We start from the raw sequence: 16,124 nt of genomic DNA, 5'->3' as shown, positions 1-16,124 counted from the left end.
TATATGCTTTATTTTATTTTCGGAAAGACTATTATAGGACGGAATCACCACGATTAATCCCTTTGTGTACTGAAACTCTTTAGTTTCCTGTCTTAATTTAATGTCTTTCACTCAGTAAAAAAGAGTAAAAATAGCACGGTAGTGCCAATTTTCGAACTGGTTATTCAAAAATAGTCAACGTTTACAAAGTCAATGAAAAATAGCCACTATTTTGCTGCAACAGAGACCGGTCCAGCATAATATACTGGAGTTCGGTGCACCTGTGTATGAACTCCAGCATATTATACTGGACCGGTATACTTTGCTGACTCCAGTATAATATACTGAAAACTGGAGCACCGGTGCTCCAAACTCCAGTATATTATACTGGACAATTATACTTGCTGGAACTCCAGTATATTACGCTGGAGTTTTAGTGTACTTACCCTGGAGTTCCAGCATACTTATCTTGGAACTCCAGTATAATATGCTGGAGTTCAAGCATACTTATCTTGGAACTCCGGTATAATATACTGGCGTATTTTTCAAGTTTTGAACAGTGTTTTCGCTCAGATTTATCTTTACATGAAAAGTGGCTAAATTTTGATTACTTTTGAAACTGGCTATTTGTGAACGACCAGTTGTAAATCTGGCTATTTTTGAATTTCTCCCCAAAAAAAATGAAAGACTCACATAAAATTATAGATAGTTTTCACCTCTTTCGTACAGAGCCATTCGAAGAGCCCTTCTTTTTATTTTGTGCGTGTCAACTATAAATTCTAGGCCGTCAAAGCATGCTCCACATGCTATGATCTAATCTGTGCCACTTCAAGTGACTATGATCGAGTGTTTAGACCAAATCATGTTAATATAATATAATTAGGTTATTTAATAAGGTAATACATATTATTTAACAATGATTAAATGTTAGAAGTGTATGTGCAACATATGATATGCATTTATTAATTTCATATAAACACCCGAGTGAATAAATTTTTACCCTACTTAAGCGCTAGTTCAAAAATTTCTCCTCTCCTCTCCCTCTTACTTTTCTTGTCTTACTCCCAAGTCCTCAAAATCTGTCGTTTTCAATTATTTTACTAATTATTACTGTTCTAGATTCATCATGGTATAAGATTATTTGAACTACCAAATCAAACTAGACCACATAGCAAGATTTAATTTTTAAGTAATAGTCAACAAATTAGATTTTATTTATCAACAAATTTTTATGTGGGGACATGCTTTTGCTAATTTTTATTATGTAAAGAGTAACAAATCCATTGGCACGCTATAATTAACGAATATGAAAAAAAAAAATATGAGGATCCCATGAATTACTATTATTACACAACTACCTCTTTGTCTTTGTGTTTGCGGTTGGTAGATGTAATATTAAAACTATACTTTTTGAAAAGGAAAAACGTGCAAGAAATACTTCAAGTCACCTTTTGTTACTTAGGCTTGAAATAAACGAGGTACATTTATTTAATTTGCAAAGCCAAATTAGATGAATCAACCTAACATTTATTGGATTTTAATCAAGTCTATGTAGTAAGATGTAAGCCGGCCCCCAGCCCCGGCCAATAAATTAATCTAATAGCTGTTTGTTTAATCGCTTAAATTTAAAAAAAGTGAATGTATAATATATGCATAGTTCATATATGACATATGTGTAATACAACAACAACAATAACAACAACAACAAACTCGGCGTGATTTCACAAGTAGGGAAATTCTACCCTTGACTCAATATGTGTATATCCGTGTAGTTTCATATACCCTTGCTCTGCGTGTAGTTTTATCCTACCTTGTGTGATATAGAGAAGTTATTTCATATAGACCCTTGACTCAATATGTGTATATCTGTGTAAAATCTATGCATATCAACTAGAAATGATAAACAATATATTTAATTGGCTATTTACGTAAAGATCCCCAAAGATATTCAATTGGCAATCGACCAAGTGTAATTGAGTGTATAATAGGCAGCGAACTCGAAAAGTGTTTGAATAGCTTTCTAGAAATATTTTTTTGGGAAAAATCTTTAAAAGCTTTTTAGAAATTAACTTTTGCCTTGATAACTTTTTTCTAATGATAAAAGTGTATATTTCTTCACATGGCTTTAGCAGAATTCCCTTTCTGTCATTTCATCAATTATTCAATGAATTGGCCTTCTCGTACACCTAACTCTCTTTTTCACGTAACAGAAGTCTGACATTTTAAATGCACGTCTTTAACGACTCAACAACATGCCCCATAGAGAATTTTATTAATATTGGTAAACTTAGAAGCAAACAAGAAAAATATTGGGCAAGTTATACATTTAGCCTGTCAGTCGATAATAATTATATCGGCTAGTTAAATATATATATAAAAAATATACATTCATTATGTATAAAATATGTATATTATACATAAATATACATTTTGCCGGCTAGTAATTTTGGGGACGGTTATATAGTGTAGTTTTACCAAAAATAATTGTTTCCTCTTGATTAAGAACCAATAACATTATATTCTTATTAGTTCATTTAAAAGAAAATGATATCGTTCTAAATTAGCCAACTACTTAATTTAAAGTTCTCATCTCATTTTTAACACACATAGTTATACAAATATTATGATATGTTTAACACTACAAATTTTAAAAGTTTTACTATCACACAAATTACTAAGTATTAATCCCTCCGTCGGAATTGTTCGGGGTTCGAGAGTCAAATCTAAACTTTTTGTGACTGGATTGTTTTCATATGTCTTTTAAGTTTTTTGAAGTATTAATTATTGAGACATATAGTATTTTTTTTACATAATTTCCAAATTTGTAAATTATATTCTAAATAGATTTAAAAATATTATATCAAACTCTAACAAATTTGACGCTTGAAATCCAAACATTGACATATTAATTGGAGTCCATTATTCAAATGATCACTAAAGTATCCAAAATTATCTACTAAAGTCATATTTCTTTCGTTTGTAACAGCAAAGTCACTTAATTATATCTATAGCACATAGAAGGTCACTCAACTAGAAATAATTTGAGCATAGTAAAAGAAATAATTTATTTGTAATAATAATTTTGATATTAACAACAAAAACTCAAAATTTATTTACATAATTGATAATGAAAGAAAATAAATTTTTTATAATATATATTTCATGCACTTAATATAAAAAATAATTATTTCAAATAAAGATTTTTTAATATACATTATATATTCTTGAATATTATGCTTAATTATATTATTATTTTGACATTATGAAAGTATATATGCTAGAAAATTAATTTTTTATTTTTTATTTTATAAATAAAATTTATTTTTTTTATAGATAAGTCCATAATGTAGATTAAAAAGAGAAAAAATAATAATATAAAAAAGATAAAAAAAAAAAGTAAATAAAAGTTGATAATTTATAGGATAAAATAAGTATTTGACAATCAAAAGTTTGAGAAATCTAGTTGAATGACCTTTTTTAAATAATTTTTCTATTACCAAGAAAGAATAATAATTTTACTAGATAATTTCAAATAGTTGAGTAATCATTTAAGTAATGAACTATATTATTTGGGACAGAAGGGATAATAAGTTAGCGGTTGGTAGATAATAAGTTTTTCCTTATATTTCGTGCCCAACAGGGAAGTAACAAGAGATCATAGTAGAGTGAGAGAGAGTGAAAGCACAGGTAGGGATAGTTCACCAAGTAATCTTAAAAGTCTCCTGTTGCCGCCAGCATTATCCGGCGAAGGACGGGCGGCGGCGGCAGCGGCAACAAACAGGTGGTGGAATAAGGTAATGGATATGGAAGAAGCAAAGAATCAGATATTGTTTTCGTTGCCGATGATCGTCGTGACGAGTAGTTTCTACTTCATTAACCTTGTATCTGTCATGTTTGCTGGACATCTTGGTAAACTTGAACTTGCTGCCTCAAATCTTGGTAATTCTTGGGCTGTCGTCTCTGGTCTAGCTTTCATGGTATGCATCTAATATTCTTCCTAAATAATACGTTCATACCTATATATTGTTATTGATCCTGGTGACCAATAGTAACGAAGTCATGAATTTCGCTAAAGTTTTCCTACAATTTAGAACTCTCAGCTGCCTAAGAGGACCAAATTTTTTTCTCTTAATACGCAATATCTCAAAAGCATCAGCAGCAACAACAACAACATCAAAAATCAAATTAGTGACGAACATGTTATATTAGCAAAAAAAAAAAAAAGTCCAAAATATTTAGCACTTTAGAATTATAAAAAAAAATAATAATAATAATAATAATAATATATTTAATGATGATGATGATGATAATTTAATTATATTTGGTTAATGTTTTAAATAATTTTTCAATGAACGTGACAAAATATTAAATACTCCCTCCGGTTCACTGTAATTGATTTTTTGGTTTTTTTTGTGGTCCATAATATTTGACTTTTTCATATACCAATAACGAATTAATTTTTTTTTTCCAAAGTTACCCGTAAAGAACTTAGGAATATTTGTTATATTTTCAACTGACCACTCTTAGCTTCACTGTATGTGGTTACGTTGTAGCTGCTATGAGTTTGATAGTCCAAATGATGAATTCGCCTGTAATTCTATGGTATTTTCTTTGGCATTTGATTTTAAAAGAGATGATCAAAGAAAGTCCAAGTTTGATATTCAACTTTTTCATTTTGCACTTTTCTTCCAATTTGAATGAAACAAGTTTTAATCTTATTAATGTACAATAATCTAGGTTGGCCTAAGCGGTGCTCTTGAGACACTATGCGGCCAAGGATATGGCGCAAAAATGTACAGGATGCTAGGGATACATCTGCAAACATCATGTATCATATCATTCATATTTTCAATAGTGATTGCCGTTATCTGGTGGTATTCTGATATGATACTGATTTTACTTCATCAAGATCCTGACATAGCAAAACAAGCAGGGGTGTTCTTGAAATTTCTCATACCTGGATTGTTTGCATATGGTTTCTTGCAAAACATTATGAGATTTCTTCAGGCTCAGTCGATTATCATACCTCTTGTCGCGTGCTCAGTTGGATCTTTACTTATCCATATCGGCATTGCCTACACTTTGGTTCATTGGACGGGTCTTGGTTTCAAGGGAGCATCGTTAGCAGCTTCCATTTCGATCTGGATTTCAGTTCTTTCGTTGGGTCTATACGTACTTTTCTCCGAAAAATTCAGCCATATCTGGCAGGACGGTTTCTCATTTGAGCCATTTCATCATATCCTTACAAACTTGAAGTTGGCTTTGCCCTCTGCTGCTATGGTCTGGTGAGTATCATATTTGTTAATTTGGTTATTCTTGTAAAAAACAAAAAAAAAACATTGTCATTTAAGTTGTAACATAATTCTCAATGAGGGGCCAAGTGCACAGATAGTCATTCTCAGGATAGCTATTTTGATCTTAACTTAAAGGACAATTCAGGATATTTTTGTCTGGAAAAAATGAAATTCAGAATGCATTGACTAGTTCTTAAATAGAAGCCCTTTAGCGTGGCTACCTGGTGTCATGTCTACCTTTTTTACGTAAAAATAGCACGGTATAGCCAGTTTTCGGACTAGTCATTCAAAAATAGCCAGCGTTTACCAAGTCAATAAAAAATAGCCACTATTTTGCTGCAACAGGGACTGATCCAGCATAATATACTGGAGTTCGGTGCACCTGTGTATGAATTCCAGTATATTATGTTGGACCGATATACTTGCTGGAACTCCAGTATATTATGTTGGAGTTCTAGTGTAAATATGATGGAGTTCCAACATACTTATCCTGGAACTCCAGTATAATATGCTGGAGTTCAAGTATACTTATGCTGGAACTCCAGCATAATATACTAGCGTATTTTCCGGGTTTTGAACAGTGTTTTCACTCAGATTTATCTTTACATGAAAAATGGCTAAATTTCGATTACTTTTGAAACTGGACTATTTTTGAACGACTAGTTGTAAATCTGACTATTTTTTAATTTCTCCCACGGATGGTAAAACTATAATGATAGGGTGAAATTCTTTGTCACTGTTGCGTAAATAAAGAGTAAATCTTTTCCTAATTTAATCTGTACACAGTTTGGAGTACTGGGCTTTTGAGCTTCTTGTGTTATTGGCTGGTTTGATGCGAGACTCGGCAACGTCTACTTCGGTAATTGCAATGAGGTAAGCCTCTATGCTTTAAATCATCGCATTTTCACATTTTTGAAGGGTAAATCTTAGTCTAGCTGACACCAATTCTTTTGAGTTGTGAATTTGCAGTGTAAATACCGAAGCTATTGCCTACATGATGTCTTATGGTCTGAGCGCAGCTGCAAGGTAAGGGTGAAAATAGCACGGGATAGCTAGTTTTTAGACCGGTAATTGAAAAATAGCCAGCGTTTACAAAGTTATTAAAAAATAACTACTATTTTGCTGCAAGACGGAAAGTTTCAGTATAATATACTAGAGATCGGTGCACCTGTGTATAAACTTACAGGATATTATGCACGAACTCCAACTCCAGAAAGTTCCAGCATAATATACTTGAGAGTAGAGCACCTGTGTGTGAACTTTCAACTTATTATGCTGGACCAGTATATTATGCTGAAATATTTTTCGGATTTTGAATAGTATTTTCGTTCAGATTTATCTTTACATGAAAATTGACTAAATTTCGATTACTTTGAAACTGTGGCTATTTTTCAATTACCACCACGAAAATATAATTTTGACATATTTCTGATTAGGAGAGGAGCTACGGTTCTGTTTACGGGTTCGGCAGAACCTAATAGCATTTGGCGCAAAGTCTTTATTTGTGTTAATTTTTTTTACTTAATATGCATAAATAATTTATCATAATCCAGTAAGCTATCTTTTCTAGAATCCAAAATTCATAAACTCAAAATTCTAGCTCCGCTCCTCGTTCTAATCCACCTTTTTTCTTTAATTATCCACAATTTGTAGCTGATACCAAATTAATGTGTATTGTATTATATATATGCAGCACTAGGGTGGCAAATGAATTAGGAGCTGGAAATCCTGACAAAGCTAAACATGCTATGGCTGTTACACTCAAGCTATCTATTATTCTTGCTCTTATAGTTGATTTGGCTCTATTTTTTGGTCATAATGTATGGGCCGGCCTCTTTAGCGATAGCCCGGAGATAATTAATAAATTCGCCTTCATGACGCCTCTCCTGTTAATATCCTTCGTATTCGATTTCTTTCAAGGAGTTTTATCAGGTCAGATTTTTGTTTACATAATATTCATGACATATATTCCGCGAGATATATCATATAAATTAGTTTTGCATTCAAAATAGGGATCTTTACAAAAGTAGTCGTCTATATTCGATCTTTACAAAAATAATCGTCTATATTCATTATTTATTTTTTCTAGCCATATGTATAGTTTATACATAATTATACACATATAATACATAACTTATGCATATATTATACCTCTACTGGCTATTTTTAATTTAAATAGTTGGGTGGACGGCTATTTGCGTTAATTCTTCTTCAAAATAACCTTACTAAAAGTGTAATTGAATTGATCAGGAGTGGCTAGGGGATGTGGGTGGCAACATTTGGCTATGTGCATCAACTTAGCAACATTCTATGTCATAGGCATGCCAATTGCAGGTCTCCTTGCTTTCAAGTTCAACCTACAAGCTCAGGTAATTTAAGTGCATGACATGCTCGGTTTTCTCTCGTATTCAGATAGACGGATCTTGGATTTAAGTTCTTTTTTAAATACTAAACTTATTTTATATTTTAAAATTATGAGTTAAAAATCTAATATTCGTCGAAAATTTTAGTGATTTTTTTAACATTTATGGTTATGCTACGTGTCAAAAGTCAATGATGGGTTGAACGCAATTGAACGTAGGCTTCATCCGGTGGATTTAATATATTCTTTTTAGATATTAATATATTAAATCGCAATTAATCTAGAATATAATTGAGGTGTAGTTAACTAATTAAAGTGTTTTTTTTTTTTTTTGAAAAATGACATTGTATAGTCGAACAATAAAAACATATATATATATATATATATATATATATATATATATATATATATATATATATATATATATATATATATTGTATATATATGCATTCTGTATGTTATATACAAAAATTATATAAATTTTATATACTTTTTCGACTACCGAATGTAAATAATTTCTGGCGCGGGCTAAAGCGATAATACCCTCTCTCTTTTTCTTTTTTTAAATATGATGCAGGGTTTATGGATGGGCTTGATATGTGGTTTAGCTTGCCAAGCTTCTGGCTTATTGCTACTGACATTGTTTACCAGATGGGGAAAAATAGAGGCCTCAACAAAGAGCAGTAGAGAAAATGAACTTCTAGCTTAAGCTTGAGTTCATGAGAATACTTAGAGTTTATTTTTTTACACAATTTTCATAAGTTGAGTGATTATTTGAGAAATCAATTCGAGAATAATTTGCGTATGGCCATCTCTGAGCCGAGGGTCTATTGGAAACAGTCTTTCTACATGCATTAGGTAAGGGTAAGGTCTGCGTACAGATTACCTTCCGCAGATTCCACCTATTAGAAATATACTGAGTTTTTTGTTATTGTTGTTATTGTCTTGCTTATGGCCACCGCCGGGCTTGTTGGCCATTATTGGTTGAGTGTATATCGTTTCGGTGTTAAAAATATAAAAACTAAATTTATCAAGTTAAAATCATGAATTTGTCGTCGATATTCTATAAAATGAGATAGAAAGAGTGTTAACTTAAAAATCACTGAATTTCTAACTTCTATACGAAAATCTGATTGCAAAACTGTGAGATTTGGTCTTTCCTTTAGTATTCATTCTTCACCGAGGATGCAACTACTTTTGGGGGAAATGATATTGTATAGCTAATCTTAAAATAATAGCTGGAAAATATATATATATAAAATTATACGAATATAAATAGTTTTCGCGCAGGCTAAAAGTGAAAAAAAGCCTCTACTTTTTGGAGTCCGGAACCAAAATATTATTTTTTTGGACTCAGAGCACAAAAATAGGGGAAAAAATCAACTGATGACCAATTGATATATAATGCACGAGTTGAATGCGTTATACCTTAGTAGACCCTCATGAATAGAAATATTAGTACCACATTTGCTTGAAGACAAAAATACACATTACTTTGCTCGAGAAAACTATATCGCTTTACCCTTGAGGCCTTGACTACATAAAATATGTACTACACTAGAAATTCTGGTTTGCCTTTGACAAATATGTTGTATGTTAGATGTCTAGTTTGCCTTTGATGAGCTCTCGATTATTTTGTCTATCTTCATATTACAGCTGCAAATGCATCCATTATATATTTGTGTTTTATTAAACCAATTTATTTGATTTCCATTATTCTCTTCTTTAAAGCAAAAGTTTCCAATAGTATAAGAAGATTAGAATCATCGGCTGTCAACCCCTTGGATAATTTTTTGTGTATTTTACATGAAATTGTTTGACCGCGCGAAGCACAGACAAATTCACTAGTTATAGATAATTTTTACCTCTTCGTATACATCATGTTATGATCCAATCTTTGCCTCTTCACGTGATTCTGAATGAGTGTTTAGACCAAATCATGTTAATATACAATAATTAGGTTATTTAACGAGGTAATACATATTATTTAACAATGGTTAAGTGTTACAATTGTATGTGCAACATATGATATGCATTTATTAATTTCATATAAATACCCGAGTGAATAAATTTTTACCCTACTTGAGCGCTAGTTCAAAAAATTCTCCTCTCCCTCTTCCTTTTCCTGCCTCCCAAGTCCTCAAAATCTGTCATTTTCGATTATTTCACTAATTATTAATATTCCAGATACGCCATGGTATAAGATTATTTTAACTACAAAATCAAACTAGACCATAGAGCAAGATTTAATTTTTAAGTAATAGACAACAAATTAGATTTTATTTATCAACAGATTTTTATGTGGGGCCATGCTTTTGCTTTTTATTATTATGAAAGAGTAAGAAAGCCATTGGCACGCTATAATTAACGAATGTGAAAAAATATAAGGATCACATGAATGACTATTATTAAACAACTACCTCTTTGTCTTTCTCTTTCCGGTTGGTAGATCTAATATTAAAACTATATAGATTTTGAAATGAAAACGTGTAAGAAATACTTGAAGTCACCTTTTGTTACTTAGGCTTGAGGTACATTTATTTTGCAAAGCCAAATTGTTTACCCAAAATTGAATAACAATTAAATTTGTACGCGGTTTAAAGGATACGTGATTTAATTCAACACGAATAATTAAGAATAATAAATAAATGAATTAAAGATGAAATAAACGATCAAACCACTCACAATATTATGACCGGGACTAATCTTAGATTGAATAGTGAGCTCGTCCTCGATCGGACCCTCGGTTCAAGCCTAGTCGCGAATAAGGAACAGAACAAGTAAATAATGTCGTTAACATCAGCAATAGTAAACTTTTATTGCCTTGAACTAGCATGTCATTAATATAAACTTCCATAGATTTCTCTATTTTTTCTTCGAACATTCGATTTACTAGGCGTTGATAGGTTGCACCAGTATTTTTTAGTCTGAATGGCATTACATTATAACAGTAGGTGCTATACTTCGTGATGAACGAAGTCTTTTCCTAATCTTCTGGGTTTATTTGTATTTGGTTGTACCCGGAATTGGCATCAAGAAAATTGAGAGTCTTTATGGTCGACCGTTGCATCGATCATACGGTCGATGTTAGGCAAAGGAAAAGAATCCTTGGGGCATGCCTTATTCAGGTCTTTATAATCTACACACATTCTAAGTTTTTTTTCCCTTATTAGGGACTACCACTACATTTGCTAGCCATTCGGGATACTTTACTTCCCAAATGGATCCTATTTTGAGAAGTTTGGTTACCTCATCCTTGATAAAGGCATGTTTAATCTCGGACTGGTTACCTCATCCTTGATTCGGCATGTTTAGGATTCAGACTCAGCTTATGAGTGGTTATTTCCAGTAGGATCCCTATCATATCGAGGTGGGACCAAGCAAAGCAATTCATGTTAGTTGTGAGGAAATGAATAAGTTTTTTCCTGAGCTCGGGGGTTAGCCCCTGCCCAGGTATACCTTTCGTTCAGGCTGATGTTCGGCCAGTGTGGCTTGTTCTAGCTCTTCGACCCTTGATTTTGTGGCGTCGGAGTCATCGGGAACTATAAAAGATCGAGGTATCCTATAGTCTTCGTCTTTGTCGGTCCCCCTCACCTCCGGTTAGGTCGAGACTGGTGTCTATGGTTGCTATTTAGCCTCATGTTTTCCCCTTGAATCTGATCCCTTTGCTGAAGAAAGTGCGACACCAGTATGACTTCATCGATTGCAAACATCTCCTTGACGACAGGCTGCTCCCCGTACACTATTTTGACTCATTTAGATGTCGGGAACTTTAGAACTGGGTGAAGGGTTGAGGGTACTGCCCTCATGTTATGGATTCAAGGCCTTCCGAGCATGGCATTGTACCGCATGTCACCCTCAATTACATGGAACTTTGTTTCCTGGATGGTCCCGGCCACGTTCACTGGCAAAATAATCTCACCTTTGGTGGTTTCGCTTGCCATGTTGAAGCCGTTAAGTATTCGGGGTGCAGGCACAATTTGATCTTGCAGGTCGAGTTATTCTACGACCCTCGATCGAATAATATTGGCTGAGCTACCTGGATCAATTAAAATACGTTTAACTTGAATTTTATTCATAAGGACAGATATTACCAGTGCGTCGTTATGAGATTGTTCGATCCCTTCTGCATCCTCGTCATTGAAAGACAAAGTCTCTTCTGGTAAGTAGTCCCGTGTTCATTTTTCCCTTGTGATCGTCACCTTGGTGCGTTTAAATACCGGTCCATTAGGAATATCGACCCCTCCAACGATCATGTGAATCACGTGTTGTGGCACTTCCTGCTCGTTCTGTCTATTCGAATCCCTGTTTTTGAAGTGGTTCTTGGCCCGGTCACTTAAGAATTCCTAAAAGTGCCCCTCGTTGAACAATCGGGCTACTTCCTCCCTTAGTTGTCTACAATCTTCTGTTTTATGGCCGTGAGTGCCATGATACTTGCATATTTAGTTTAGATTTCTCTAGGCCTGATCGGTTTTTAAAGGTCGAGGCCACCTGGTATCTTTGATACGTCCAATGGCTGATACTATAGCGGAAGCATCTACGTTGAAATTATATTCTGACAATCAAGGTGCTTCTTTGGACCTGACATCCCTATCAAAACCACTCTTGCTCATGAGTCTTCGGGAGCTCTTTCCCCGATCATTCCTTCTATCATTCTGAACGGGGTTGAGTACAAGCCCGTTATTTCTTCTATCTCCACCGTATGGCTGATATAGGTCTCTGTTCGATCATGGTTCCCGGTCGAAGTCCCTTTTAACTTTGTCCATAGGCTTGTTAGGATAAACCAAACCGGTTGGAGCCTCCAATTGATCATCCTCGACCCTGATCGTCGACTGATATTGATTATGTACATCGGCCCAAGTGACAGCTGGATATTCGATCAAATTTTGCTTCAACTGCTGTGAAGCTATGGAACTCCGAGCGTTGAGACCTTGAGTAAAAGTGTGAATAGCCCAATCATCGGTGACCAGTGGCAAATCCATTTGTTCCATTTGAAATTGAGATACGAATTCCCTGAGCATCTCATCATCTTTCTGTCTTACTTTAAAGAGGTCCACTTTCTGGTAGAGACCTTAATGGCTCTGGTGCGTGCCTTTACAAAAGAATCTGCAAGCATAGCAAATGAATCAATAGAATTATGTGGTAAATTATGGTACCATATCATAGCACCCTTCGAAAGAGGCTCCCTGAATTTTTTCAGCAAAACGGATTTAATCTCGTCATCTTCCAAGTCATTTCCCTTGATGGCGCACGTATATGAGGTAACGTGTTCATTTGGATCTGTCGTCCCGTTATACTTCGAAATCTCGGGCACACGAAACTTGTTAGGGATTGGCTTCGGAGCCGCACTCAGGGAAAATGGTTTTTCGACAAACTTTTTAGAATCAAGTCCTTTCAATACCGGTGGTGCCCCAGGGATTTGGTCGACCCTGGAGTTATACGTTTCCTTCTTCTTATCGTTTTCCTCGATCTCTTTTTCCCCTGTCTCGATTCGCTTTGTCAGTTCTTCGATCATTTTTATGATAGCAGGATCGATCTCCGATTCTCCTCCATTCGATCTCTTTAGCATCGATTCGGCTCTATGAACAATTTCTTGTGATGGATCAAGCTCGATCTTGCTTGGTGAACGGTTCTGATTTTAGAGTTGTGCTATTGCGGCTTGTTGGGTCTGCAATATTTCAAATATCATTCGAAGGCTAATCCCACTTTCTTCACAGCCATGTGTGTTATGATCGGCTATTCGAGCATCTCCGCGGACGCTATTTTCAGGATCGACGGTCGAATTCCTATTAATGGCAATATGGGAGCTAGCGTTGATTAGGTCCATGGCCGGGATTCCATCGGGGTTGATCGGAGGTACTCCGTTTTCTCGGGGCGTCTATGTTGTCGTTCTCGTCATGAAGACCAAGGTCATTGTCTCTGTGTATGGGTACTACTTGAGAGTTTGACATGTTGATCATGGAATCAAAAACATTTCAAAGAACAAGCATAAAATAATGTGTGTTATGAAAATTGTACCAGGCAATCACTAGTATTCTTAGCCCCACGGTGGGCGCCAAATTGTGTACTCTTGAAATTGAATAACAATTAAACTTATAAGTGGTTTTAAGGATATGTGATTTAACTTGACACAAACTGATAAATATGAGAATTAACGTTAGAGATTAACAATAAAATAAACAAACCAATGTGATGAACAATTGTGGCCCTCGAGCTAAATCACACTCGAACCAACTGCGTGTGCTATATAAAAGTATGAACTGAACACCAGAACTTGCAAGAGAAAAAATGTAATATATTGCTTGATTATGCGGGAGTGTATATTTATAAAATGATTAGGACCCTCTTTATATAATAGAAGAATCTTGTTTATGGTATATGTCACGACCCCAACCGGCCTGGTCGTGATGGAGCCTCTCGTGAAGACAAAGCCAGCCAATACAACACCCATATTAACCCTTAAATCATTAAGAGTTATTTGTAAGACTTTAATAAAACAATATCTCATAACATGAGTCTCAATGAATAGTGCGGAAATAACATACAAGCCCAACATCGGGGTGTCACTAGTCATGAGCATCTACCAAGGTCTGAATACAACAAAACTAGTCAAAAGTGTACTAAATACAATAATGAAAATGAGAGGAAGAAAGCAGTGTTGCGAACGTCATGCAGCCACCTCGCTAAACTCTGATAACTTTGCCTCTGAGCAATCAACACCCGCTACCGGGTTCCGAAATACCTGCATACGAGGTGGAGGGAGTAATGTGAGTACTCCAACCCAGTAAGTAATAAGAGTAAATAAAGACTGAGCAGTAGAAAATAATGAATACACATTTTTACATTAGGCTCAATAAGAACAACAGGTTTTCAAATCATAATACGAGTCAATCGTCTCATTTTAAATTCAGCTTTTTGGTAAAAAAATCATTTAAAATACCTCCCAGCAATTTCAGTGGGGGTTCAATATCATTTGTAATAAAAAGATGAAAACTATAATCGGTCCCTCGGGCAACATCGCAATCATAAACACCTCATAACTTGAAATTTTCAGTGGAAATAATCAATGCCAAATCAGTGATAAAATTCTGAACGTCTCATAAACCCCAGTTTAAATAAAAGTTGTTTTAAAACATTTGTTCAACATTTCGACAGAGGCTCAATATAAAAATGAGTGAAAACAGTCACTAAATCAACATATTCGATAGAAACTCACTTTAAAGAGGAGTGAAATCAATAAGTTCATAAACAGGCCTCTCAGGCAAAGCATCACTCATATGCATGTATGTATATATATATATATATATATATCGCCCCTCGGGCTAGCCTCTCTGTCCCTCGTGACTCAACTCTTACCAATCAATACTCACACTCAGTATTCACGCTCAATAGGTACCATATAATAACCACTGCGGTGTGCAGCCCGATCCATTCATCGCTGCGGTGTGCAACCCGATCCATATATTTCGTCGACGGCGCTCACTGGGGGTGTGCAGACTCCGGGAGGGGACCCTTACGGCCCAAGCGCAATATCAAGTTGTGCAGCCCGATCCATATATATATATATTTACATATTTGCTGCGGCGTGCAGCCCGATCCAATATCATATATAATATCCTCACTATTGGGTCCTCAACCCCTCTCAGTCATTATAATCACAGCCTCTCGGGCACAATAACATAAGGTAGCGATCTCAGCCCACATATTTCTTTCATTTATGATTATCATTTCATAACCCGGTTCATATCATTTGTAATAAAACAATTAGAAACATGATTGAGGATATGATTTTTAATAAATATGTGAGGAAAACCAGTCAAAAATCCCATAAGGGTTCTACAGGTCGGCACAAGGCCCCAAACATGGCAACTAGCCCAAGACATGATGACAATACATAAGTCTCAGTAAAAAAATGTAGGGAAAATATCAATTGGGATACACCAAGTCACAATCCCCAGTAGCAATGAACCCCAAGCTCATCACGCAGCGTGTGTCTCATCTCAGTATAGCACTACGTTGTGCAAAATTCGGGGTTTCAAACCCTCGGGACAGTATTTACAATTATTACTTACCTCGAACCGGCGAAATCTCTAGCTCGCGATGCTTTTGCCTCTCAAATCTATCCACAATAATTTGATTCAGTCAATACAATTATATGAATTAATTCCATATAAAATTCTACATCTTTCCAACAAAATCCAAAATTACACCCAAAAATCATCAGCGGGGCCTATGCCTCGGAACTCGACAAAAGTTACGAAATATGAACACCCATCCAACCACGAGTCCAACCATACAAATTTCACCAAATTCCGACATCAATTTGACCTCCAAATCCTCCAATCAAAATTTCAAATCCCTAGGCCCAAACATTCGGATTTCACCCCAAAAACAAGTAATCTAGTCAGGATATTCGATGATAATCCCATATTATTGGCTAACAATGACCACAAGTGACTTATCTCTAGTTTTCACATGAATTCTTACTC

At 34.9% G+C, this 16,124-nt stretch overlaps 1 protein-coding gene across 1 annotated transcript; it reads left to right on the top strand.

The window, feature by feature from the left end:
- The first annotated feature begins 3,620 nt into the window (after positions 1 to 3,620).
- On the top strand, positions 3,621 to 8,683 carry LOC107826678 (protein DETOXIFICATION 18-like). Its single transcript, XM_075257278.1, has 7 exons — positions 3,621 to 3,956; positions 4,717 to 5,264; positions 6,060 to 6,146; positions 6,243 to 6,299; positions 6,967 to 7,205; positions 7,524 to 7,642; positions 8,213 to 8,683. Exons 1-7 carry the CDS (start codon positions 3,777 to 3,779, stop codon positions 8,342 to 8,344), a joined length of 1,362 nt encoding a protein of 453 aa, XP_075113379.1. The 5' UTR covers positions 3,621 to 3,776; the 3' UTR covers positions 8,345 to 8,683.
- Positions 8,684 to 16,124: the final 7,441 nt, after the last annotated feature.

The sequence above is a fragment of the Nicotiana tabacum genome, chromosome 1 (assembly GCF_000715075.1).
Source record: "Nicotiana tabacum cultivar K326 chromosome 1, ASM71507v2, whole genome shotgun sequence".
NCBI lineage: Eukaryota > Viridiplantae > Streptophyta > Magnoliopsida > Solanales > Solanaceae > Nicotiana > Nicotiana tabacum.
Note: the sequence above shows the minus strand (reverse complement) of the source record. Positions and strands in the feature narration are given on the sequence as shown.